At 37.2% G+C, this 27,002-nt stretch overlaps 3 protein-coding genes across 5 annotated transcripts; 2 read left to right on the top strand and 1 right to left on the bottom strand.

Moving 5' to 3' along the window:
- The first annotated feature begins 1,044 nt into the window (after nt 1-1,044).
- On the top strand, nt 1,045-3,872 carry LOC135677595 (transcription factor bHLH49-like). Its single transcript, XM_065189956.1, has 8 exons — nt 1,045-1,525; nt 1,604-1,764; nt 1,843-2,019; nt 2,102-2,167; nt 2,251-2,319; nt 2,403-2,474; nt 2,582-2,767; nt 3,445-3,872. Exons 1-8 carry the CDS (start codon nt 1,045-1,047, stop codon nt 3,520-3,522), a joined length of 1,290 nt encoding a protein of 429 aa, XP_065046028.1. The 3' UTR covers nt 3,523-3,872.
- Nucleotide 3,873: 1 nt separating this feature from the next.
- On the bottom strand, nt 3,874-7,161 carry LOC135677375 (GDSL esterase/lipase 7-like). The gene is made up of 5 exons (XM_065189638.1): nt 6,838-7,161; nt 6,628-6,755; nt 5,731-5,979; nt 4,604-4,856; nt 3,874-4,525 (listed from the first exon to the last, which is right to left on the bottom strand). The coding sequence occupies exons 1-5, from the start codon at nt 7,082-7,084 to the stop codon at nt 4,305-4,307; spliced, it is 1,098 nt and encodes a 365-aa protein (XP_065045710.1). The 5' UTR covers nt 7,085-7,161; the 3' UTR covers nt 3,874-4,304.
- Nucleotides 7,162-12,802: 5,641 nt separating this feature from the next.
- On the top strand, nt 12,803-26,372 carry LOC103989977 (arginine--tRNA ligase, chloroplastic/mitochondrial). Of its 3 annotated transcripts, none has more exons than XM_009408962.3 (18): nt 12,803-12,950; nt 13,449-13,570; nt 14,471-14,601; nt 14,858-14,933; nt 15,107-15,208; nt 15,291-15,506; nt 17,816-17,896; nt 18,651-18,734; nt 18,938-19,042; nt 19,717-19,895; nt 22,219-22,303; nt 22,492-22,693; nt 22,851-22,920; nt 23,314-23,383; nt 23,995-24,084; nt 24,197-24,265; nt 25,370-25,468; nt 26,103-26,372. In XM_009408962.3, the coding sequence occupies exons 1-18, from the start codon at nt 12,857-12,859 to the stop codon at nt 26,211-26,213; spliced, it is 1,986 nt and encodes a 661-aa protein (XP_009407237.1). In that variant the 5' UTR covers nt 12,803-12,856; the 3' UTR covers nt 26,214-26,372. The 3 variants fall into 3 exon arrangements, with proteins under 3 accessions (XP_009407237.1, XP_009407238.1, XP_065045707.1); XM_009408963.3 differs by having other exon boundaries at nt 12,823-12,950; nt 13,445-13,570; XM_065189635.1 differs by lacking the exon at nt 12,803-12,950 and having other exon boundaries at nt 13,445-13,570; nt 14,476-14,601.
- The last annotated feature ends 630 nt before the right edge of the window (nt 26,373-27,002 follow it).

The following is a 27,002-nucleotide window of genomic DNA, read 5'->3' as shown; positions in this document are numbered from 1 at the left end:
TCCAAAAGAGTATCAGTTTCTTAGCATATTTTCCATTTCCAAGGTTTATTTATAAGGATTGTGTCACTGGAGGAGTTGGAGTCAGTATCCTTCAGTTAGTTCCAGGTGAACTGGGAAGGTTTAAAGTGGAATTGAAGAGGTAGGTTGGCATTGATTGAGGCAAAAAATTCAATATATATATATATATATATATATATATATATATATAAAGAGATTTTGAGTAGAAGGCAACCAACCAAGCTCAAGAAACTTTGCTGCAGTAGGAACAGTCAAATGACAGTTGTAGAGCTCCTTGTTAGCTGTTCAGGCTGTCATCTAAAGATTCTGTAGTTACACTCACATTCCAAAAGGACGGATGTTGGAATGTAGTGTTGTCATTCTTACCGTGTACTGAGGGAAAAATAATGGTTCATCTATGTGCATGCATTTTACAGATGTGCTTGGAATAATTGTGATCCAAATCATTGAGAAGATCTTAATATGATAACACTGGGATGGTTGGCAATGTCAGGTTGCTGACTGAGAGGCAGTAGCATGTCAAATAAGGAAACAAAGTTGACAAGAGTTGAAAGAAATTTTTACTGGAGTGTTGAAGGGAAGATGAGATGGAGCCTAAGGGTTGATCTTATTTAATTCTTTCTCTTTTTGTTGACAAAAGCAGCAATGGAGGTGGTTAACCACTCAATTTATCTCCTACTGTTCATTGATTCCCCCCCCCCTACTACTTGTCTCTTTGCTTTTGTGACAGTCTGGAACATGGCAGCATCAGCCTACAAAGACTTGTTCTTGACCATTTGTTAACCGTAAGAATAAGTTCTCCGATCTGTTGCAGTGCGGGAAGGTTTTTGGTGGAGAGCAGGGTGAACAAGGAAGCAAAATCTGGGGGTGAGCAACTGCTGCTTTGCTTGCCAGTTTCAGTTGTTTGAGTTGGCCTTGCTTTACTCGGAATCGAGCAGATTTGTTGTGGTCAGTGTGCTGGCTATGAATGATTTGGCTCTGCTACAGTGCCTTCTCCATCCAATGCAACCGTGGTTCATTTTTCATATGAGGTCAGTGAGTGCTTGTCCTCGATCGATTCCTTCAGTTTCGGGACGAAAACCTGTCTTCGTTGTTCATCTCCACTCCGCTGACAGCAGCAAGTGTGAAGCCATTGGTGTCTACAGGTTCCTGTCTCCATTGTTCATTGTTCATTCTACTGGTCATGACTTTTTGGTGTTCTTGGCTTCATTGATCCAGCTAGCGTCGAGAGGAGAACCACAACCTGGTGTCACTACAATGAGGAACTCATCCAGTGATATCCCTGCCATTAGCAAGTCAGTTCTTGGGACTTCGTGGCTTGATCCGTGCTGGAATCCTTCGGGCACATCATCATCCGGAGGAGGAAGTTTCCTGCAAACTGGCCCTGGAACTCTTCCCCCGAGTCTCTCTCATTTCCCAGCTGATTCGGCTTTCATCGAGCGAGCTGCTGCGAGGTTTTCGTGCTTCGGTGCCACAAGCTCAGGCGGCATGGCAGCAGATCCTTTAGGTACATCTCATTCCCTGAGACTTGTTTCTGATGGCCGGATTCAAAAGATTGTGATTAATATGAGATAGTCTTTGGTAGATGCCTCGATGACCGAACGGAAGAAAGGAAGATGGCTTGATGTCGAGCGTGGCCAAGCTGAGTTCAGTGGAGGTGGCCATGAACATGGAGCTAGTTCGACCAGTGGAGCAGAGAATTCTTCTTCCAAGAATCTTGGTGCTAATAAAAGGAGATCCATTGAGGTAGATGTTATCCAAGTTCCATCAAGTTTGATCTTGTTTCTTGTTTCTTTCTCCTTGGTTAGCATTTAAACACTGCAGGATGCGTTAATGGATCAAACACATGGAATCCCACAAATCTCTACTGAAACCAATAACAGGCAGAAAAGCTCAACTGTTAAGCCTAATGGGAAGCAAAGCAAAGATTTCTCTGAAGATTACATTCATTTGAGGGCACGGCATGGCCAGGCTACAAATAGCCACAGTCTTGCAGAACGAGTAAGGCTTTCGACACCATTGAGAAGTCCGATGCCTTTCTTTCCATCAAGATCCACAGACATAAATTGATATGCTTTTCCAGGTAAGAAGGGAGAAGATTAGCCAGAGGATGAAGCTTCTTCAAGAACTTGTTCCTGGTTGCAGCAAAGTAGGTGGCTTGATTTGCTCTGCAGTTGCAAACTCTTTGAGTTCTGTCGGAGTTCTCTTACTGTTTCAAACTCTTGCTTTTAGGTAACAGGAAAAGCCCTCATGCTCGATGAGATCATTAACTATGTTCAATCACTACAGCAGCAGGTTGAGGTATGCTTCTGTAATCATCATAGTTATGCATGTCTAAAACAATATAATGAGTTCTTATCTGTTTGTATTATTTCATGCAACAGTTTCTCTCAATGAAGCTTGCAACTGTCAATCCAAGGCCAGACATGAACATAGAAGCACTTATTTCTAAAGATGTATGCAACAGACAAAAGCTAATCCAAAGCTAGAGTTTGACTGAGTACTAGTTTGGCAACTTACATTTCTTCAACAGATGAAGTGATGCTCGTGTTTTCTGTAACAGCTTCTTCGGTCCCATGGTGGTTCTTCGTCTGCCGTTGGTTTCTCACCTCATGTGGTCGATCCTCAATTACATCTATCACAACAAGGACTCATGCAAACCGGGATATTTGGTGACTTGAACACTGCAAATTCTTTCAGAAGAACGATAGATTCTCAACTGAGCATATACAAAGGGCGTATGACTCGGGTTCCACAACTTAGTATACACAAAACTCTGCCTTTTGTTTCCTTCACAAATATTGTTATATTGGAAATTTAGGGACAACTTTGGAGTCCATTCATTTCGACAACCATGAGACATGAAAGTGATAATATGTGTTTATCTTCCTGATGTTCCATTTGTTTGATGATCTATGAAGTCATTGCTGCTGTTCATCAAGTTAGATGCTCATCTCACAGTCTAAATAAGCTTGAACAACAAATATGGATTCAAGAAATTGTATACAATCAGAACCTGATGAAATATCAGAAAATTATATAACTAGGAAAACATTTTGCATTGCTGAATATTTTGGAACTCCATTTATTGTCAGATTTCAGTAAACTGTACTTTCGATATGTGCATAGAAGTGTCTATTAGGGCATCTCCCAGACCTTCGAGACAAGGGTGATTAGCATTGTAAACAACCAACCTACTCATGAGATTAACTACAAGGGTGATCATTAAAATAACAATCTTTTAGGTATCTGTTTCCTAGAGTTGGACCTACATATAATCCGATATCCATGAGAGACTGTAGCTATAATTTGGATGTTTTAAGCTGAATGCTGAATAGCACTTCTTGTTTTTCACTTTTCTATGATAGGGGCCAATTTTAGATCATTGTAATACTTAGTTTTTTGTTGTTTTCTTTTCTCCTGCAGATGCCTATTTCATGTGATGAAGAGCTTCAAAATGTCATGCAAATGGCTACTTTGTGCAGCAATCATTTCAACAACTGAGAATTTGGTGATAAATCTTGATCTAGTTTCCACCTATGAAACCATCAAGCTATCCTAGTTCAGGTTTGCATTGAAAGTCCTCGCATTGCTTCAGGGTGCCAATGTCATATGCAGATGAGCCTTTGAAGTTATCCCGGATCTCTCTGAGCTAGTTGGTGTTAACAGCTACATATTTACAATGATCAGACACTTTAGAGTAGAAAGTTGATTCTTAGTAACCCATAGCATATGTTTATTGTTGCTTGTTGTACAGCAGTGTTTCAAGGCTCTGCTACATTCTAAACTGAATTAATTCTTACATCTGAAGCAGAGAAAGCAAGAGCATGCTTAATACAAAACAAAGTTTCCTCTCTCCACATGTTTAATTCTATTATTGGAGATGGAATGACATCCACATGTTTAGTCCAACAAAGAAAGAGAAACATTGCAGATGATTTTCCTAAAAGTGCTACTCAGATGACATTCAAGCAAGATGAAACAATTGGTAAAAGCTTGATAATTTTGTCTTTTCGTTGAACTGCATGGCTTAGTCGCTTGTCTAGCATTTAATTAGTTGTTTCTAATGAACTCAGTTTTCCATTCAGTTTGCAACAGAGTAAGACAGCAGATACCCTTCTACTAATAAACAGCTAATTAACTAAAACTGTGCCAAGTTAAGAGGAAACTCAACAAACCAGCTATCTAATTTGTAGAAGAAGAATCTTCCTACTTGATCGCACTCATACCAGTTCCAAGCAAAAGAAGTTTCTCAAACTTACTGCCTTATCTCTATGAGAATCTTCCTACATCTCTGCCAACTGATAGCCGCTGATAGGAAAGCAGTCCCTGGCTGTTCCACTGTAGCACTTGTCAGCGATGATGCCATTTGCTGCTTGTGTTGGGTGGAAAGAATCCCAGAAAATGTATTGGTCTCTGGCGGTGCATGGCTTTTGCAAGGGCAGGCAGCTCTGTTGCCCTCCATGCCTTCCATTCCCACAGCAAGCCTGGTTACTGATTGAGAACCCTGAGAACAATTCCAAACATCAGATCCGAGGCAAATTAAGCCACAGCTGACTTCTATTTCACATCTATTACGACCAACCATATTTAGAAGGATTTTGGATCATGTCGGAGAAGGTGTCATAGATGTTGTGGTACACAAAGAACGAGCCTGGCAAGGTGGAGTTCAGCTTGATCATCGCAGGTATGAGATACTGATTGAATTGTTTGACCAATTCATTGGCTCGTTCGACGCATCTGATTGTGATGTTGTTCATGGCTAGCTGACTTGGTATGCAACCGAGCGGTCCGATACCGACCAGCAGCATCTTCCTGGCTCCAATGTTGTACATGCTCTGGAAGGAGAGGAACAGTTTTAGCAAAATCTTAATTACATGCTCTGGAATGTTGCCACATCTACTTTTATTGCACAATGTTGGCTGCCATTAAGCACAAAACCTTTTGCTGAAGTTGAGAATTGGAAAGGAGTAGCTTCCTGATATATAGTTTTCATGGTCAGTAAATTTTCATGAGTTCCTCTCCAAAACCTGGTTGGTCGTAGATCATCATGTTTAAGTTGACAAGGCTCAGTGAGAGAATGGATCACAAACTAGAATGTATAAATCGCTGCTTGTGGATCACGATGTTTAATTCGACAAAGCTCAAAGAAAGAAACGACCATAAACTACAATCTATAAATTGCCATGATTTCAAAACTTATGATATCACAATTTCCACATGGTTAAAATGGAAAAGAGATGCAAGAGTTACTACCCAGCTTGAGACCTCAACATCCAAATCCCAAAATAGTATGGAGTTGCTTCAAGTAGCCAGCAAAGTCTCATTTCTGTTCTATTGCTCCATACAACCAAAGGCAATTAACCTTTTTTTTTTTCTCTAAAATGAGGTAACAATGTATCTTTACATTAGATGACCTAAATTCTTTTTGTTGGACTTCCTAAGCTTTCTGCTCTAAAGCATGTTCTATCCATATAGGACTTTAAGCAAAATCTAAATGTTCCATGTAAACTCTTCTTTTCTTCTCGAGGTACTTAATCAAATGTCGTCAAAGATTTCTTTAGTTTGTCCAGAGACTCAACTAGCTATAGTTTATGCTCTTCAGTGCCAGTGATCTTAACCTTTCCAAGAAAGTACGTAGAAGAAGAATAATAAAAGGTTGCAATTTCATATAATTTGGACAGTGAGCTAAAGGAACTGTTCTGAAATTACCGTTAAATGCTGTGCTAAATTGTGGATGAGCAGTTTGGCGAATTCCTCTCCAGAGTAAGTCCTGCTTGAGGTGTAGAGATCGGGAAGAAGATAGTTGTTGATGTAGTCATTGCTGCCAATGTTAATCACAAACAGTGAGCTGGCTAGGTACTGAGTTAGTGCCACTGGGTCTGGAATTAGGAGTGGCAATTGCAGCCTCACTGTCTGGGAAAATAGTTCTATCTGCCTATTAAATGTAATCCTACTTCCCTGTCCAACAAACAACAAGACATCATTATATTCTATTAGGAAAAAAAGACAAGATGATAGTTTTTCCTTTCAGGAAAATTCATAGTTAAAAATTGAAGATGTGAACTTACGATGGAGGGGTTTCCTTTCCCCCTTCTTTAGAGTGTGTAGAAAAGTAAAACGAAGATAATGATATCCAACATGTTTGTTTCTTAAGAAAATAGAAGGTGTTCATCTTCATCTCTATTATATATAAAATGAGATTTACAACTTGTACTAGTCTCCAACCTCTGATGCCGTCCGAGATCCGTCAAAAATAGTGGCAACCTTAACATTCGATCATCTTCATCAGTGTACATTTTGTTTGTTTTCAGCAAACTAGCTTTAAAAACATAGGGGAAAACCTCGAACAAAATTATATTGGAGGAAAAAAGTTCAGAGAAAGAACAAGACAAACAAATTCAGCAAAATAAGTCGATACACTTCTCCAGGTTCTTCTACCTGCCTTCTGAATCTTAAAATCGACTAACAATTTTTTTTGGAACAGTGGCTATTCAAGAAATGAAATTTCAATGAGGGAAAATGACTCGTTAACAGATGAAAGTGCAAAGTGCTCGACACTAGAGATTCGGATACATATCGGAAGCCAGTAAAAGGGTAGGGAATTACGTAATGCCGGCCGGTCTCATCAAGAATGCCTGCGGCAGCCGAAGCATAGTTCACTCCTCCCAATATCATGGTGGTCTGTGATGCTAGACTTAGATACGGTGGTGGAAAAGGCAAGCCCAAACGTATTGCTGCAGCAAATTGGAAGGAGTCAAACTTAGCGAGCGCCTATCAGCCAACATTATTACAAACGGGTGGTGGTCGATTCGTTACCAGCATAATCTGTGACTATTAGGCCATTGCAGAATCGGCCAGTCGGCATCCCGAAGTCGATTCCGTAGGGATAATAGTCTGCTCGCGCGATCGACGGTATGTAGTCGTTGTTGCCGTTGTCGATCAGCGAGTCTCCAAAGATGAACATGGCTGGAGCCCGAGCACATTCTGACGCACACAAGAATCCCATGAACGCCAGGACAGTGAGAAAGGAAGGACCAGCTCGGTCTCCACTCATCTTGTCCATCTTCTATGAGCATGAGGCTCCCAAGGACTCCTTGGTAGCAGTATTACTAGTGGCAGCTGCAGAGCAGCAGTAACAACATTCAGACCATGAGCTGAGAATGTGAAATGCATGGTTAGACGTAGCAATCCTTCTTCTCCCTTTCTGGATGTGTACTTTTAGTGTCTTTGACTTCTTTTTCTTGTGGGACATTAATGACGTCGTGTAGGTGTATTGATTGAAGTGTAGGTTGCTCTAAACAGAGCATCGACCTATCTATGCACGTAGGTAGAGAACCATCCCTTCGGGAGACGTTGGACAGGCACAGCACCATCATTTCGAGAAACCGAGGAAAGAGACTGTAATACCTTAATTTTAATTAGAGATAAATTAATTATTTTTGCTAACATCCCATTTTTCCTTCTTAGTATTATCTTTTTTTTATATATATATATTATTATGATTTATATTTTATTAGTATTATGATGGATGAGAATATGATATGTTATGATTTAAATCAACTCACATCTTTCTCTCTTGTGTTTGTAAATAAACTTTTATTTAATATATAGATCATGAGAAATATTATTAAAAAGAATAAATCTGCATGAGCCCAACCGATAACCAATATTAACTTGATCACAATTGAATAAGTAGAAAGGGATATGTTACTCACCCTTACTAATAATTTCGAGCTATTGCATCCATTTGTTAGATCGATTAAAATTATCATCTTTCACTTATTTAGCTCGATTATGTGTCGACTAATAGTTTGGACATGCGGTAAGGTAAGGAGGTCCTTGTTGAGTAGAGGGCAATAATGATAATATAGAATGCTGACAAGTCAGCCACATAACATGCCAATGGATTAATCACGTCACTTTTACTATGATAAAGCATTAAGAATAATTAATTGGGAAGTATAGTTTGGTCGATACATGTCATCTGTGTAAAAGATGATTGAAATACTCAAAACTCTAGTTGCCCAACTCAACAAATCTAACTTAGTAATACTAGTATGACATGTTAACAAAGTACCCCGACTTGATATGTTTCCGTCTATGCATAGTGGCATGGTAAAATAATACAAGCTAGGTGTGGTGGTATGGTGGGAACGCAATTGATTAACGAAGATAAGAGGTCAAGTGTCATCGCACAAAAGGCCCAAGTGATTAGGTGTGATAGGGCTAATAGGGTCGTAGTGCAGTGGTGTTATGGATCAAGTGTCAATCAGAATAAAGATAGATTCGGAAGAGTATCATAGTGTCACGAAAATATATATATCAATCGTAAATAGTGACATAGATGTAAAATAATAGATAGTAGGATCATAAGTATGGAAGCTTCATGGAATCACATAAGTAAGACTTTCATAGAGATATCAATCCCTTGCTATCATGAAGGAAGAGAATATGGTTGTAAAAAAGACGAGAAAGTAGAGAATACATAAGTAAACTCAAAGTACTAAGACAAGGAAGAAGGACAGAAGCTAAGAAACTTTGTAAGACCAGTGTTGATAGACTTCTCATCAAAATAACCAAAAATGATAGATCTCGAATAGGTGCAATAGTGTTTGAACGAGGAATGGAGCAAGCAATATGTAGTGCTAAACCCCTTTATACTCAAAGAAGTATGCGGTAAAAATAATGAAGAAGGTGGTACAATCCTAGACATGACCAAAACTAACATAGACTTACTCTAATTAGGATGAAATTTTACTCATTTTAGGCAAAACTTCTTGCATTCCAAAAGTTTGATGATAATAAAAAGAAATCACGATAACTAACTCGACACAATAAGTGTAAATATTTTAAGTACTTCAAAAGTGTGCGCAAAGAACAGATGAAGATTGATAATTGACCTAACGTATAAAGTACAACTCTCGAGGAGGTTGGTGGGTTAAATACCCTTAGCCTTCTCAACTCTTAAGAAAATAAGCAAAACTAAATATCATAGTTCTCTTAATTATCTAGCAAAGGAGCTCTGTACTTGTTTAAAGACCCTTCAAAAAGATTTTATGGAAGAAAATAGTTATCAAATCCTCATTAATGATGATCAGTTCTATTGAGAGTAGATTTTCCACTTCATTTTTTAATAGAATATCAATGAAAGCGAAAGTGATGTGAACTTATTTGGAGATGATGACTAAGCACAAGAGTAATCGATTGATAAATTTTATAGAGGAAAGATCTCAAAAACTTCAAAGTCTGAAAGGCGATGGTCGTTAAGGCTCCAACAAACATCCATCAAATTTAAGTGGTGTGAGACATTTAAGAGACTAGTGCATAACAGAAAAGGTTTTTTCCTTCACTTAAAGGATTTGTAAAGATCAACAAAGATCAGCATAACTCAACCAACCCCAAAAGAGTTAGAGTCACTAATGAGTTGAAGCAACATTGATGGATCAAAGATCAACAACTCAATAACAATGACGAAGAGTAACTAGGAGTCAAGAGGTGCATTATAGTTAGGGCAAAAGTTTAAAGATATAACATAAGAGATATATCATTCGCAAAGGCTTCAACGAGAACATCGAAAGAAGAAGTTGGGGGGAATGTCACAGATAAGTCTGTACATAATATGCTTGATATTATATTTTTATATATCTGTATCTCTCAATTTCGTTCATACTTTGCACAACATGTAGATGATTTATAGTATGCTTCACAACTTCATTTTGGATGACTTTTGTGATTATTTTAGTTTTATACATACAAGTTATATGTAGTTGTAGAGATAAGATTGTCCAAAAATAAATTATTCAAGTAGCTATTTTGGATGTTTTTTAGCTGATGCAAAGTGTTAGCTAGTACATCATCCTAGATTTATCTAGGTGACATATGATTGGATGGGCCTTTATGGTAGTTTCTAAAGTTGGTTCGTTATCTTATTCGATAAAATTATCATATGAGTACTAGAGGAGACTTTTGACTATGGCAGACTTCTTTGGACCACTGGTCATACGATCGTTCTGAGTTTATGAAATATAATTGATATTATTAGGATCCCGACATTTCTACTAACTTATTTTCTCTTTTGCATATCCTTTAAAGACTTAAAAAGTTAATGACTGATGAACGCACAAATGTATCGTATAACTTAAAACAAATCTAACTAAATCCAAGACATGAACATGAAACTTTACATAAACCAACAACAACAACACCATCGGACCTAGAAAACAATGGATGGACTACCCTTTGGTCCTTGATTGCTTAACCAAGCTCTAAAGAAGAGATTAAATTTTGGGTGCCTGGACCTTGGAACTCCTTAAGATCACTGGACAAAGTTCGTGGTTGGAATCCTTCGAAAAGAGAACATGCAATCTGAGGATATGGTTCAACATGAACCTTTTTTTCCCCATCTTTCTCGAGGGTTATAGAACTTCCAATTACTTATTGCGTCAAGCTTTTGCAAATTCTTGTTTTTAAATTGGAGCAAACATCTTTTTACGATGATAAATCTCTTTGGAAATGAATGGAAGACTTCAGGAGCAATCCTAAAAGACCAAGATAAGAACCGCTCAACATGAGTCCTTTATTGACTAGAATAAGATGTCATTGTACTACTTCACTACCTCTTTAACGTCTGGACTGATTTTTCACTAGTATTTCGAGTATACATTTTAGAGTATATTTTCAAGTGAATTTTGCATCTAAGAGATCCAAAATGGGTTTAGTGCATGTCGAGAAGTTATTTTGACACAAAGTATTCATTCTCTCGGAGTTGTAGAATCTTATTTTAGTAAGATCTTGGGAGTTAGAATCAGGTAGCTTTTCTTCCAAAAGATTTTGTGAGATCCAAAGGCCTACTGGGATGCTATCGACTCTCTTTTTCCAAAAGGTAGCATTATTATTAGTTGATAGGGTATATTCTACTATCATCCTCGTGGCCATAGTCAACAAACACATCAGACGTGGAGTTTCGAGGCTGGGATGAAGCGTCGCATCGGATGTGCCAACTCGAACTCGGGAGGACGATCGCCCCTTCTCGCGTCGTTCGAAGCCGCACGAGATAATGTCGTGCGGTACAAAGTCGTTCTAGAAAGCTCGGAACGACGCTCACACAGAGGTACAAGCTGGTCATGCGAGAAGCTGACCACCATCATCAAATCACGTACGATCGACCCTCGTTGACAGGTATAAAAGCCCCCCGATCGGCATCAGGCAAGGGGATTCTCTTCTCCTAAAAAGCTTTTCCCAATAATGACTTAACCTTCGAAGGGGTCGAGTCAGGAAATCTCCCTCCCGACCTTAACCTATGTGCAGGAGCCCGATGACGAAGAAGTAGATCACTCGCTAAGGGAGAAGACCGTACTCGAGAGATGAGGCTCAAGCTCAGCCCAACCTGATAAAGGATCCTATCAAACAACTAACTATACCGATGATCCTACACATCGGGGTTTGACCAAACTATGCTAACACCTCAACTCCAGTTTCAGAGTTTGTTAACACTAGTGCCACCACCACCCGCAATAGTAACAAGGCCATGAGCTGAGACTGTGAAATGGATGATTATCCGTAGCAATCATTCTTCTACCTTTCTGGCTATTTTTTTACTAGCATGAACTTCTTCTTCTTGTGGGATATTAATGACGTCGTCGTGTAGGTATGAACCTTCCCTTCAGAGACTATGGACACGTACTACACTATCATTTCTGTGAGAAATTTAGGCAAAAGAGAGAGTAATCAGGCTTACCCAACTCATCCAAAATACTTAATAATCCAAGTCAATGGTAATGCACCGTAATGTTTTTATAAAATAATTTTAATCTCTTGTAGGAATGACCAAAGTAAAAGATGATAGCATAACCTTTTTCAATGTTTAAATAGGATTATTTATGAATTACTAATTAGTTATATTTTAATTTTTATATTTTTAAAAATTATATTGAGATTCTTTTATTTATGAAAATAAAATATTTAATCTTATTTCTTCACACGTCGTCGTCGATTGTGTTGACAGAAATATCGCACATGCTCAATGATAAACCAAAGTGAGATCGAGTCAACATATATTTAGTGATAAATTCTACGATATTTTTATGAGTAAAGTCGATGGTGTAAGAAAAAAATGATTAAATATTTTACTTTCATACAATAGGAATCCCAAATGCTAAGGATAGCTAATTACAAGAATCATCTATAATTAACCTATACAAATGTTACCTAAATATTGTGCATATAGTTACCATAGGTCAATTTTTTACCTTAACATTTTTTATAAAATATTTATTAAATTTCGATGGATGTATAATATATCTTTTATCGATCTTCAAATAAAATTTAGAATCAAATGATACGATACACATAAGACCTAGTTTAGTAATGATTCAATATCATTATATTTTATACTTAGGTTGACATCCTCATCGAGATTTAAACATGATCCAAAATGAACATAACATAGTACTATGTTTGATTTAATACTTGATATTTTGCACATTTACAATTTATATTCTTTAAAGTAGGTTAATGGATTTTAAAAAGAGGTGAGCAAAATAGATCTCCATCTCTCTTTTAGTTGATTTGGTTAATATATTAAAGCTACTAGTAAATCTAAATTGAAGATTTCATCCTTTGTTTCTTTTCATATTCTTTTCTTTTCCCTTATGTCTCTCGGATCCGAGTCTCGGATTTTGATCCGATATGGATTTTCTTTCCTTATTTTTCTTATTTATTTATTTCGGTGGCTCGCACGCGTCCCAAGTCGGCTAACCATGTGATTCGCACGGACCTAGAAACCCTACAATACCAGTGTGACGCACGCGTATTTAATCCGCTACCAAAAGCAGAGATGGCGGTAGTAGTCGCCTTTCCTCCTGCTTCTGCTTCTGCTCGCTTCGACTCCCTCCGCCGCCGCCGCCCCATTACAACGACGCCCTTCTCCGGTTAGTTCTCACCTCATCCGCTGTCTCTCTCTCTATCTATCTATCTATCTATCTTCGCCAGTACCACGCCGCTAATGAAGTTTAGGGTTCGACGCTTGGAGAATTCGTGTCTTGTTTTCATTTTTGTTTGGGGTAAATGCTTGATGCCTTTGATGCGATTTTGGTGCAAGATTCTTCCACTTCTTTAAATTTATGAATTGTTCTGTCGGCCTGGTGTTTTTGGTTCTTGGAATCCAGCGAATTATTGGTTCTTTGTTCCTTTCCTAGATGCATTTCCGTTCGCATTGATTGTGATTTCTGTGTTTTAGTGCAAGATTCTTTATTCCTTTTTGCAATTTCTGAATTTTGTTGTTCAGCCTGGTCTTCTCGGTTCTTGGATTCCGGCAAATTGATTGGTTTTTTATTCCTTTTCTTGGTTCTTGTTTTTTTTTTTTGGATGCTTTGATGATTTTCGGTGTTCTTGGATTGTTATGGTGTGGTGATTGTGAAACTAGGCAGGTTATTTTGGAGCAGCCTGTAGGAGACTTGTTTCAACGAGGACGAGGGTGCACGCCGCAGCCATGAGTGACGGGACGTCCGTGTCCACGACTGCCCCTCCGGAAGTGCCCACAACAAGAACTGTGAGTGAATGATTTGCGCCATCCAGTTGTTAGCGTTTAGATAAATTTCTTCCGGTCCTTAGGTGAAAGAAAGATGGCTTTATTTGATTCTGGATTTCGCCATGAATATGTTTATCTTTCTTTGTGGTGATGTGTTTCTCTAGCTGGAATCTAAGCGTTGATTGTGCAGAACTGTTGTTTGCTGCAGACGTGTTTGTTTGATGAAAATGCACTGCCTGATTAGCATAAACTCACTGCAAACAACTTGAAAATTTTTAATTTGGTGAAATATGAGTCATCGATCTGTAGGATAGGTTACTATGAGTTTTTCTTGGAAAGTACTATGTGGCTCTTACTCGAGTTTGGAGACATAGTGTATCAACCAATGTAGTAGATGAACTTGAATATTGGAATTCAATATAGCTGATGCTGGTTTTGGTTGTTGGTTAGCTTTGCATGTTTGCCTCAAATGATCACCTTTCTGTTCTAGATATTTACTTGCTTTCCTTGCGACACCATGGTTCACATCACATCACATACTTCTATATGTTCATGGCACAAAATAAAACGGTCAAGGGCTTGAATTATGTGCATGCATATTTATTTTTTAACTTGGACCAAGTAAACGGCACATGTAGATTGCATTTTTTTTAATTATTTGTCTTTCTTTTTGTGTTTGCCTTTTTAGAGATCGTAGAAACAAATGTGAAATCATTGCATGGTCAGTTTGATCTTTTCTGACCACGAGGTATGCACTTTCATGTTCTGAAGGTTGTTTGACATTTGTGACTAGGCCAAGTTGGGATGATCTGCTTATGGTATATGGTGACATTCTGCTAAATAAGAATAAATATATTTTCTATAAGAAAGTGGATTCTATAGATTGTTTGGTGGAACTAAATTTGAATATATCTGACTCAGGATAGAGATCGGATTGGAAGTGTCAAACAACAACTGTCAAGATTATTGAAAGAATCCCTTCAAGCTCTATTTCCATATGAAATTGAGCCCCTGGTTGCAGCTTGTCAAGCAAAATTTGGTGACTATCAATGGTATTGTTCTTATTGTATGTTTTAGTAATTAGATACTCTACATTTCATTATCTCTTTATTCCTATTGTTCTGTATATGACAAAGTGTTTATAGGATTGGTTGTCCTTTGAGCCATTAGCTATTATAATAAGAGTTCATTTGTTTTCTTGTCATCTTTTTGCTTTTCTATCGCTTTGTGATTGTGATTGTTATCTGTCAACTCTTTGCTTTGGTTTTGCTTTTGTCATTGAAGTTAACTATAACACTTCTATTGCAGTAATAATGCGATGGGCCTCTGGTCACAATTGAAGGGAAAACCGACAGAGTTCAAAAATCCCAATTCCATTGGCCAGGTATTTTAACTTGTATTTTCTGACAGCATCATCTCATGTATAATAAAGTTTAATATGCTAGTTTCAATTAACAGAAAGCCAATTCAGATGGCTGCCATTATGTTGCTTTTACTTACCATACTTTTTCTTGTGGTTACTATGGCAGTATGATTAACTATGATTTTCTTTTTCAGGCGATTGCCAAAAATCTTCCTCAGTCTGAAGTTATTGAATCTACCTCTGTTGCAGGACCTGGATTTGTCAATATAACTTTGTCAAACAAATGGATATCTAAGGTTAAAGAAACATCCAATGGTTTTGTATTTTTGACTCCATATCTTTCTGCTGCCATATTAGGCATAGTTTTTATTTGTGCAGCATATTCATAACATGTTGGTAAATGGTATTGAAGAATGGGCGCCAATACTTTCAGTTACTAGGGCAGTGGTGGACTTTTCATCACCCAATATTGCAAAAGAAATGCATGTTGGTCACTTAAGGTCCACCATAATCGGTGATACTCTTTCTCGCATGCTGGAGTTCTCAAATGTTGAAGTCCTTAGACGGAACCATGTTGGTGACTGGGGTACACAGGTGAACATTTTAAACTTATTATCTACTTGTATGGTTATCTAGATTTATTGGAATTTCTTCTTTTAAGTATGATCTCTGATTTCTCCATCTTTTACATATGCTAGAACCAAGGAATCAAATTCTGGTTCTGCCACTTGGTAAAAACTGGTTTTTCCCAGTCCAGCCAAGGAGACTACTGGCACTGATTGATATTATATTTTGTTTTCTCTTTTTGCTACTAGTGGACAATGTAAGACAGTATACTGCCTAGTAACTGCTGTCGTACTGGTTTGATTTGTTACTGGGATCAGCATCAGATTATGATTTAAATAGTTGACTAGAGCTTCTAAGTTCGAGTTCCTCTTAGAAAACCTTATGCACCATCTCTGCCTTCTCATGTTCTATGCTAAACTAGGTGTCTCGATCAAATGGGTCTTTTTTTCTTTGTTGAGATTCATAATGTAACTCCACAGTATCCAATATTTGCAAACTAAATGCTACCTTTTGCTAAGTTTACTATTGTAAACTAACATCTTATTTTGAAAGTATACAAGTTCATCGTATGCAAAAACAAGTTGCTTTTGGGCTTCCAACGAGGGAGTTGTGATGTTTTAAAGTGCCTATTTATGAAGCACTGGAACACATTCTGATATTGAAAATCTTGAGAAAGTAAGATGCAAAAATATGAAAACTGCTATTTAAAAATTATTTTGTTATATATTATGAGAATTTTATATATGAATGTTGTAGCCAAATATATCTGAAATATGATGGTAAATCATATACATTTTGCAACCAGTTTTCATATAAACCGGTGCAATAAATGAATCTGAACCCATAGTGGTGGATGGATGAGATGTTATCATGTGAGAACTAGTTGTTATCATAATTGATCAGTAATCTGATCTTTATGAGGAAGCAACTGGTCACTGATGTATTCAAAAGTACAGTTGGAGGGGCTTTACTCCTGAAGTCCTGCATTGATGGATCATACAGTCACTTGTCATGCATCTCCCTTTCTCTCTCTCATCTTCACTATGAATGTCACCTTCATCATCTCATCTGCACCAAAGATGCATTGCTCAATGTCCTTCAAATACACTTTCAAAAAAGACTCTCTCTCCCTCTCTCTATCGATCTTTCTCTCTTCTTCCCATGGCACGGAATTTCCCTTTGAAGTTCTGCAACAGTGAGGATTCTGGTCTCTAATAAGCTTCTCCTCTGGCTGTAGGAATGGTTGGAAGATAGCTGGGACTGCTGCCTCTCCTCTTCTTCCCATCATGTGTGGCTGTCTGATGTGGACATGTCAGGTGCATCTGTGTGTATCTGTCACATGGACCCGATACCTGAAATTCCATCTGCATGCCTCCTAGGCACCTTTATTCTGTGAACAGTTGAGGAACCACACTACACATGTGCCACAACTTTGTCCATATGTCATTATATTTGTGCATTTGGTGACATCAATCCAGTTCATTTTTAATTTTTTAAAATATAATGAAGTAGAAATAAGAAAAACATATTCAAGAAGTAAATTGATAAATATATGCTAGTCCAAATCAAGAACTTATGACATGAGTATACTCATTAATATGTTATTTTGGTTATAAGTAAATACTCTAGTTCTTTATGTCTGATTATGTTAACATAACATAGAAAATAGAAATAGTAACAATGAGGTGGAAACATAGACCGCATATGTGATCTCATATCTTGCTTTTGCGAATTTCATATGCCATCTGCAATTACATTTTGCATGTATATGAGAATCACATAGATGTATGCAGCCAGATATATGGTTTGCTGCTTCAAATGGACATGAAGGCCTCATAGGCCTTATTTAATACTTATTTATATAATCACATATGCATATACATGTATTTAGATTGGTACAGAACATTATTTTACATGACATATTTGGTGAATGCATGATAATTCTCTAAGATTTTTTTTTTAAAGTGCTTGGTTGCATAATTGCATCTTTGTGTAATAGTAATTTCATCAATGTTTGTCATTTTGAACATGAATATAGTGTAGAATGTAAATAGTGCACTGTGGGTTGTCCTACAAATATTTTAATTAAGGATTTCTGTGTTGGTGCACAGACAGTGGACTGGTGTATGTCTGTGTAAACCTTGTGTGGGTACGAATCCTGCATCGTGCCTAGGCGTGTATGGCATGACAAGGATGCGTTACCTTTGTGCTGTCAGGGATGGCATGTTTTTGGCACATCGCTTGATCTTGCTTATGTGATTTGATTTTCCTACTAATTTTCTTTTTATTTTATATTTGATTATGATTATTTGACTGAAATTGTTTATGTTCTACAGTTTGGCATGTTAATCGAACATTTGTTTGATCAATTCCCTGATTGGGAGGATGCTGGGGATCAAGCTATTGGAGATCTTCAGGTTGGCTAGAATTTAATTAAATGCTAAATCATTTCTTATGTACTTAATATAATAAATAAACTTTTGATTTATCTGTATGGTCTCATGCTTTTAAAGTTAAGGTGCATTATAACACCATGCTTAAAAAACTTATTAATTGCCAAATGCACACATATGGAATGGTCAACCATACAACTTAAATTATAACTTAATTCTTTTGGTTGAAATTTGAAAATAACACAGTTTATCTACATGTAGGCATGCCTTACAGATTAAACATAAATATCATGAGTGGGCTGGATTTTGTAAGTACCTCATAACTAGCATAATGCTAGGCTGTGTATATGATAACTTGTTTTTGGTCCAAATGGGAAAAAATATATTTTTTTGATAGATTATTTTTGGTTCAACTGCAAGTTTTTCTGACGAACCTACCTTGTTCAAGTTTATTCTTGTGTAGATTGCATTTGACACACTTTGCCAAGTTTAAGTCATAATAGGATGTCTTTTAAGTTGAATCATCTGTCTATTTGGTCGTCAAATAGCAGACAAAGAATATGCCTTTTGTTCCGGAAATAAAAGAAAATACATTTTAATGTTTACACATGAAATCATCTGTTTATTGCTGTCTACAAGCATTGACTAATAAGTGCATTTCAACTTGCATTACGCTATGCAAAATAAGCAAAAGATCAAACTTTGACCATTTCAGTCAGAATCATCTGAGTGATTTTCTTATTTGTTGCAATCTAACTTCATTTTGTGGCACTTACAGGCATTCTATAAGGCATCAAAGCTTAGGTTTGATCAGGAACCAGCTTTCATGGCAAGGGCACAACAAGCAGTTGTTAGGCTGCAGGTGAGTATTACACATTTTTTACCTGCGGGGATGAATATTCATACAACAGTATGCCTTATTGTTGATTTATGTGGATGAATATGTATGTCATTATGTTTAGTCTACTAACGAATGGGTTGCCGGAGATGCATTCTTTGCAGTTTTTTTCAGGTGTGCATTTCCTTCTGTTGTAATCTTTCGATTGTTAATTTATTGTACTGTAGAGTGGGGAAGACAAATATAGGCATGCTTGGAAAAAGATATGTGAAATCAGTAGGAAGGAGTTTGACCTGGTTTATCAGCGCCTTCAGGTCCAGTTAGAGGAGAAGGTATAATAACTTTATCACGGCCATAAATTTTTTTGCTTCGATTAGAGTTATGAATTTTCTTTTGCGCAGACATCTAATGTAATAATTTTACTAATCATGGCTTGATTTGGCATAGTTGCATGTAGTAATAACTTCATGGTTAATGGCAGCACAAAATTATGAAAATGATGTCTAATTATTATTATTATTTTTTCAATAAACCCATGGCAAGATATGCACTGAGCTGGTCTGATACGGTGCTTGTATATGCTGCAGCATGCAAAACTATGCCTTAGCACCATTAAGCTTGAGATTGTTGTTGCCAATCTCACTTCTATCTTATATCTGGGGAGAATTGGATTTCCCAACTTACTGGTTAGGCAGATTTTCTGCTTGAAACTATTCAATTTGAATGAAACTAAATGATTTTGAATGATCTATTGCATGTGCAAGAATGCTTTGGCTTATCCTGAATTTATATGATTGCATTTACTTTTTTGATGTTTAATTTCAGAAAAGTTACTTATGACTGAGACTTCTTTCTCTTATGTTATATTGGTCTTGTTTCATTTGTTGGCACCAAAGGTTCTACTGTTGTCTACTATTTTCTCTAAGATGTTTTTTTTTTATTTTATCTAAAGTATCATACTTGTAAAATAAGCTAACATCAGAAAATTCTGTTTCTTTCTATGAAGGGCGAGAGCTTTTATAACCCTTACATTCCAGATGTGTTGGAGGAGTTCAATAAGGAAGGACTGATCAAGGAAAGTGATGGTGCTCGTGTGGTGGAGATAAAAGGACATAACATTCCTTTAATTGTTATCAAGAGAGATGGTGGATACAACTATGCCTCCACTGATCTGGCTGCTCTTTGGTTAGTATGCAATATTTTGTTTATCTTGTCTGACAAAATGCTCTTGAGATTTGAGAATGTTCCAAAATGCTTCTAGATCTTTAATGTTAACTTTGACTGAGTTAGCTTCTTTCTCTCTCTCTCTCTCTCTCTCTCTCTCTATATATATATATATATATATATATATATATATACACCGTACCAATGTTTCGAGGTTGGCTCGGTATGGTATGGTACCGTGTATCGCTCGGTACACCAGGGCGTACCGAGTGGTTTTAAATATTTTTTCCTCTTACTGTAGTAATGTAGCAGTGCTATAGTGTAGCACTGTAGCACTTTCCATCCGGTAGCGGGTGGTCCTCTTACCGGAATGTCGTTGGAGGGGTACATACCGCCCGTACCGGGCGATACTGTTCGAAATTACATACCATGTGTATATATATATGTATATATGTGTATATATATATATATATATTTATTTATATATACATATATTTGTATATATACATACATATATATATATATATACATATATATATGAAACATTGATTTAAAAAGCGTTAGGCGCCAAGGTCCAAAAACGCTCGAGGCGCTAGGCGCTCGCCCGAGCAAAGTGCGACGTTGAAATATGAAAATATATAATATAATTATTTAAATTTTTTAATAAAAATATATTATTAAATTAATCTAATAAATACAAATACTATTACTAGTATACAGTATACTGTTAACAGTATACTATCGAAAGAGGAGAAGAGTGTGAGGGAAGAGTCGAAAGTTCGAGGGTGTTGATTGAGAAGAGTGGGAGCGGTAGCTGCGAGCGACAATAGTGGCAGCGGCAGCAGTGATAGCGAGAGCGGCAAGCGGCGAGCGGAGACAGTGGCCACGGTAGTAGCAAGCACTGGGAGCGGGAGTGGTAGCAGTGGTAGCGAGAGCGACGAGCGGCGACGATAGCAACGGCAGCGGCGGTAGTAGCGTGAACAGCGAGCAAGGTTAGGGTTGGGGAAGTCACGCTGATATTGATGCTTTAGTTGGTTCGATTGAACCAACTAAAGTACCGGAGACCGAACCAGACCTCAAACGTTGGTTTGGTCACCTGGTTTAACCCAGGCGCTCGCCCGAAGCTCCTGGCGCCTAGAAATGAAGCGAGGCGCTCGGACTCGCTTCGCCTGAGCGCCTAGGGGAGCACCCGAGCGCTTTTTTAAATCACTGATATGAAATGCATGTTAAGATGATTGCCCCTTCAACCTTTAGTTGATCTTATCAGTACAATCTCATATGTCATGGTGAGAATTCATCTAATTCTGATGCTCCTGCTAGGAACTTATGATGAGTTCTATGAAAGTTAGATTGTAATTGTGTCCAAGGTGTTTTCACTTCAGGACATGGACTAATTTCTATACTTTTTTGTTGTGAATTACTGAATTTGGTACTCCACTTTTTTCTTTTTTTTTTAGCATCCTTCGGTTGGAATTCATACATATTTGCTGTTCCCAGTTTTTTATTTTGGGAAAAGCTGATTAATTGATTTGTTTCATGGAATTCTGCTTTTCCAACCCCTGAAATTCCTTGTATACTTGTTGGATATTGGCTTTTAGATTTTAACCGTTGGATCTCTTCTTTTTTTTTATGAATGGGTTTGTTGGTCCTGAAATGTTTTATGGCATTGTTACACATTGATTATGTTGGACTCTTGTTACACATTGAATTTCTTTGTGATTTATTTCTTTTTCAACAAGTGCCAACTTTTTTGGCTAGCCTTTTTTTTCTTGAAGCACTTAAGCTTGTACCCTTTTTTTTAATGATTTTGGTGACAACACATGGGTCCCGGGATATATGCTGGCTGTTACGTCTGCAACCAGGAACATAGAGGAGAGTAAGTGGTGTCTGTCCCTTCTATTTGTCTCTCTCAATGAGCAGATGATACAGGGGATTATTGAAATTGGGTACCATTAAATTTTGAAACATCACATTTTTTTCTTTATTGAAATTGATAATCATGAAGGTTTGCTATTGTAAAGAAATAAAAAACCATCAAAAATTTTTTTATGTAATGCTTATTTGTGTACCATTGTAACTTCTTAAGGACTGTCAGAGATTTTTTTTATAGTTGCTTTTTACTATAACCTGAAGTTGCAGTATAATCTATTTTCTGTCTCATACATATTTTTTATTCTTTTAAAGGGTAAATTCTTTCTTTTGGTGTAGAATTACACTAATAGGTCATTTTGTAACTGCTTGTCGGTGCATTACTGTTTTTTGTTGATGATGATGTTGTGTTGTTCAATTTTGTAAATGCTTATCATTGATTATTTACTTGTCTCATAAACCATAAACTTTGAAGGTACCGGTTAAATGTGGAGAAGGCAGAGTGGATTATATATGTAACTGATGTTGGTCAGCAGCAGCATTTCGATATGTTTTTCACTGTATGTATTCTGTGTGATAGATCTTAGCATACACCAATTCTGTTGATAATTTACTTGTTGGGATTTGTTTTGTGGGTCAACTCTGTGAATAATTTGTTGGCTTTCTGTGCTGCAGATAATCTGATATCCAATTGATTATTACTAAATATATGATTTTCCATAATAGGTGCCACATTATTTTATTTCAGGCTGCTAGAACAGTTGGTTGGCTTCCAGATCCTGCTAAAAATACATATCCAAAAACAAGTCATGTGGGATTTGGTCTAGTTCTTGGATCAGATGGAAAGCGCTTTCGAACACGTAGCTCTGAAGTTGTTCGACTGGTAGAGTTACTTGATGAAGCTAAAAGTCGCAGTAAAGCTGAACTGAAGAAGCGTCTTGAGGATAATGGTATGCTAATGGTCTGGTTGTTCCTTTTGGCCTATTTATTCTACATTTGTGAACATTTAATATTCTCATTTTGTCTGAGCATCCTATCATCAGTTATTTTTGTCAAAAATTTTCAGTTCTCTAATTCAAGCAATCTATTGGGATACTGTTGACATAGGTAAAATTAAAGACTGGAAAGATGATGAGCTTGATAGCACTGCTGAGGCAATTGGATATGGTGCTGTCAAGTAAGTATTTAGAACTTTGAGTTGGTACTTAAGCTCCATAATATCAAAAGGAAAATGATATTGGTAATGCTGTCGCCCTACGATCTCTGATTCTCTTTCTTAGTCTCATCACTGAACCTTAGTTTAATTTGAAATGAGTACTTCCTGTACATGCTTAACTGTTATTATGTGCACCCTTGAAAAGATAGTATTATCATTAAATGTGATACATCATGGATATTTTCCTTTATTAGGTGAAATAGATTAACTTTTCATACTTTTCTTAGAGAACAATTCATTTAAAATGCTGAGGTGTTTGTTTTTTTTAAACTCATGTATAAGATTTCTAATCCTGTTTGAATCATTGATGTATTATACTATGCTATTAACTGTCTATTTCATTTTTTTGAACAGATATGCAGATCTGAAGAACAATCGTCTGACTAATTACACATTTAGTTTTGATCAGATGCTAAATGACAAGGTCTGTTGATATTTTTGATACCTATGGTTATTTTGGAAATACATCCAAGTGATGCCTTATGGTCGACTAGGTTTAGTTAGGGTTTTATTTGAGTATAGGCTGGGAGGTTTAAAGTGTTTTTTTCCTGTTATTTTTGCGGACATTTTTGTGTTATTTGTTTACTGTATTAAAAGTGTAAGCTTTAGTTTATTCAAAACTTATCAATTTAGGGGTGTGTCTTTGTAGATTTGGATATAGTTTCTACCAAGTTCCTTTCCTCTTTAGTTTTCTAAATCTATCAGTTAGCATTTCAAGATATGATATTCATCTAAGAAGGATGCATCTGGTCAGTAATGGGCCAGTAATAAACTATGTATTACCTTAGCCCCCTATTTATGGAATTTGGTTGGATTATAATTAGAAGAAGGAACATTTGCTCCTTTATCATTATACATGATGTCATTTGTATACTGTGGCTGTAATAAATAACAGCACATACAAGTAATATTTAATTCTCTTCTAATAGAAAATATACCCAAATCCTTAACTTACTGAGTGGATCCGAACCATGTACCACTCTTTTTGAAGCAAATTTTACTTATATCTTGTATTTTCTATTATTGTTTGAGCAGGGAAATACTGCTGTTTATCTATTGTATGCACATGCTCGGATATGTTCCATTATCAAGAAATCGGGTAAAGAGATAGAAGAGTTAAAGAATGTAAGTCAATTACTTTTGAAGGGAGAAACAAATTGGGGTTGCAAGTGCTTCCGTTGTTCACTTTTATTGTTCACTCAGAATATCTTTCTCACATAAATCTTCTTTTGTGCAGTTGGAAGCCATTGTGCTGGGTCATCCTGATGAGCGTGCCTTGGGACTTCATCTTATTCAATTTGCAGAGGTATGAAAGAGTCTGTTTGTATATCAAATAATTATCTTGTTACTTGGCTGGGAGTTTTGGTTTTTCATATTTTGTTTCAGTTGTTGCATCAAATAAATGTGCATAGAGTGTTTTCTTCATTATATTGTGGTGACATTAGATCTTAAATACTATTCTACAAATTTATTGGAACCTTTAAAGCTAGTGAAATGACAAAGTTGTGTACTTTTATGCAAGGATTAAAATCTTGGACAAGTATAGAGACCTTTAAATGTCTGGACTGTGCAGCCCCAGTCTATATAGTGTATGGACTGGGGTGAGAAATGGGAAGAAAGGAACCCAAGCTCAGTTACCAAGGGGTGGACTGACCGTCTGTTACAGCTCTCTGTGGTTAACTCACTGTCTGAAAAATCCAGTCCAGTAAATGTATCAGCTAGTAAGGTCAGTATCGGACTGAATTGGACAAAAATTGCCTGGTTCACGTTCCAGATGGCCATCAGATTGATAAATACTAGTCTGTACAGACCGATACAACCTGTTTCTTACTCATTGGTTTATTGCACCGAATTGGACAAAAATTGCCTGGTTCATGTTCCTGATGACCATCAGATTGATAAATACTGGTCTGTAAAGACCGTTACATCCTGTTTTTCACTCATTGGTTTTACCATAGTACCTGTGGTATAGTGATCGTACCACAATGCTATGTCATAAATGTGAAAAAAAGTGCCAAACACTTGACAATTAATTTGAGGGCTTGCTAATTAAAACTTTCTTTACTGTCTGGTACTGCACCAAAGTGGGCAAAACTTGGTTGACCGTTAGATCAGTACATAATGGTTGGTTTATCATTATGACATATGATGGCAACAATACAGTATCGGTATATGATAAATGGAGAAAGAAGTGCCAAACACTCAACCGTTAATGTTGCCACTTCAATATACTCCTGTTGCTACTAATGTATGAATATATCCTCATTCACCACATGCCTCTTGCTTGTAAAATTTCATGAGAACAGTTATATTGGTTTGCGTTGTTTGGTTTTGATATTGATCGATATACATCATACATTTTGTTTGTTTTGACCTCTGATAAATGTAAATGTCATTCAATGAATTTCAGATAGTCGAGGAGGCTTGTTCCAACCTGCTTCCAAATGTTTTGTGCGAGTACCTATACAATTTGTCTGAGATGTTCACGAGGTTCTACACCAGCTGTCAGGTTTGTTTCCTGTTGTATGCTAGCCTGCATCCATTTTTTCTTAACCAAGATCTCGCTTGTATATTATATGAAATTATGAATGAATGTGTATTTTGTTTCACTCGATCATACTTCTGAACACAATAAGTTGGTTTGCTTGCCTTCCCTAAAGAATATTGAATCTAGCTTCACTAGTATAGAAGCACAGTAACATAACAACCATTCTTAAGAAGGTCTACTTCAGTCAGTAGATCAAAAGCAAGGGAAGGAACAGCGCAAAGATTCTAGGCGAAAGTAAGCGCCGCTAGTGTACGGTTGTCTGCCAATTCAATTCTTCTTTCTTTATCTAGTACTATAAGGGGGTTGCATGGCCCTGATTGAGAGTAGTATAGCAGTTACTTGTCTAGTAGTGACTTGGCGGATCAGGATCAGTGCTAGGAAATGATGAATTTCTTTTTCTTTTTCACCCATTCAACCCATGGTTGGTCCCAATAGCCACTTAACAAATTGTTAAATTCAGCATCATATTTTTCTATGATAAAGTTTTTAAATCTTTTTCTTAACAGTATGTTCTGACATAGCACACTTAAGTGGTTGCTCTTATGGCATAGCACACTTAAGTTATTTGAACTGTTTGTACTTTGGTGCGTGGCAGGTGAATGGGTCCCCGGAGGAAGCAAGCAGGTTGTTGTTATGCGAGGCAACCGCAGTCGTCATGAGGAAGTGTTTCCATCTTCTCGGAATCACCCCTGTTTACCGGATATGAAAGACTGTCAGTTTCGAGTATCAGTTGTAGTCGTTGGCTGAGGTCTCAAAAATGAATCCATTTGTCATTTTATTACCAAGTGAAATGAATTCAGTACTAATGGTAAATGCATTAATGATGTACTGTTTTATTTATAGGAGAAACCAAAGCATTGTCATACTGTTACCTTGCTTGATACTTGTATTGCAATTATCTTGGCAATTCATGTCGGTCATCTCAATTGTGGGGCTGGTCATTTATTAGGATTCAACAGAATGTGAACCTCGGGAAGGGCCGGTGGATGGTTGTGGTCTTGGCAACTAGACACACCTCGGTTAGCCAATGGAACCAACACATGCTGATTGTTGGCGTAACAATTGGAAAATGGATGCCATGTAGATGTTGCAGGTACCTATCTTTAATTAATTTATTTATTTTCTAATTACACTAGTTATTAGCTTTATTTAAGGTCAATAAAATCCTGATGAACATATTTATTCCATGACAAGGGCTCTGGTGGTTGTGGGTGTCACATGAGATCCATGTGATCGACACGTGAGGACGCACGCGGCCCACGAGCTGACGCAGAGGCTCCTCACCACCCAAAAATATGTAGAAAATTTTTAAGTTACCCAGGCCGACATGATCTGCGTGGTTACCCGAGAAAGATAAAGAGACCACCACAGTGCGACATGGGCCCCGATTCATCGGTTGCCAAACGGTGACCGGAGTACATAACGAAGGCCGTATAGGTTGCGTACGTAAAGATCACGAAACGAAATCGTTTCGGACCTCAGAGTTGCCATCCAA

This window comes from Musa acuminata, chromosome BXJ1-6, assembly GCF_036884655.1.
Source record: "Musa acuminata AAA Group cultivar baxijiao chromosome BXJ1-6, Cavendish_Baxijiao_AAA, whole genome shotgun sequence".
In the NCBI taxonomy this organism is placed as follows: domain Eukaryota; kingdom Viridiplantae; phylum Streptophyta; class Magnoliopsida; order Zingiberales; family Musaceae; genus Musa; species Musa acuminata.
This window is presented reverse-complemented; position numbering and strand designations above follow the sequence as displayed.

Excerpts from the sequence above, each read along its gene's own strand:
- LOC135677595 (XM_065189956.1), top strand. The coding sequence starts at position 1,045 with ATGAGGTCAGTGAGTGCTTGTCCTCGATCGATTCCTTCAGTTTCGGGA. Across the intron at positions 1,526-1,603 it reads CATGGCAGCAGATCCTTTAG|ATGCCTCGATGACCGAACGG; the intron begins GTACATCTCATT and ends AGTCTTTGGTAG. Across the intron at positions 1,765-1,842 it reads ATAAAAGGAGATCCATTGAG|GATGCGTTAATGGATCAAAC; the intron begins GTAGATGTTATC and ends TAAACACTGCAG.
- LOC135677375 (XM_065189638.1), bottom strand. The coding sequence starts at position 7,084 with ATGGACAAGATGAGTGGAGACCGAGCTGGTCCTTCCTTTCTCACTGTC. Across the intron at positions 5,980-6,627 it reads ATGAGACCGGCCGGCATTAC|GGAAGTAGGATTACATTTAA; the intron begins GTAATTCCCTAC and ends TTTGTTGGACAG. Across the intron at positions 4,526-4,603 it reads CCAAAATCCTTCTAAATATG|GGTTCTCAATCAGTAACCAG; the intron begins GTTGGTCGTAAT and ends AATTGTTCTCAG.
- LOC103989977 (XM_009408962.3), top strand. The coding sequence starts at position 12,857 with ATGGCGGTAGTAGTCGCCTTTCCTCCTGCTTCTGCTTCTGCTCGCTTC. Across the intron at positions 15,209-15,290 it reads CAAACAAATGGATATCTAAG|CATATTCATAACATGTTGGT; the intron begins GTTAAAGAAACA and ends TTATTTGTGCAG. Across the intron at positions 17,897-18,650 it reads AAGCTATTGGAGATCTTCAG|GCATTCTATAAGGCATCAAA; the intron begins GTTGGCTAGAAT and ends TGGCACTTACAG.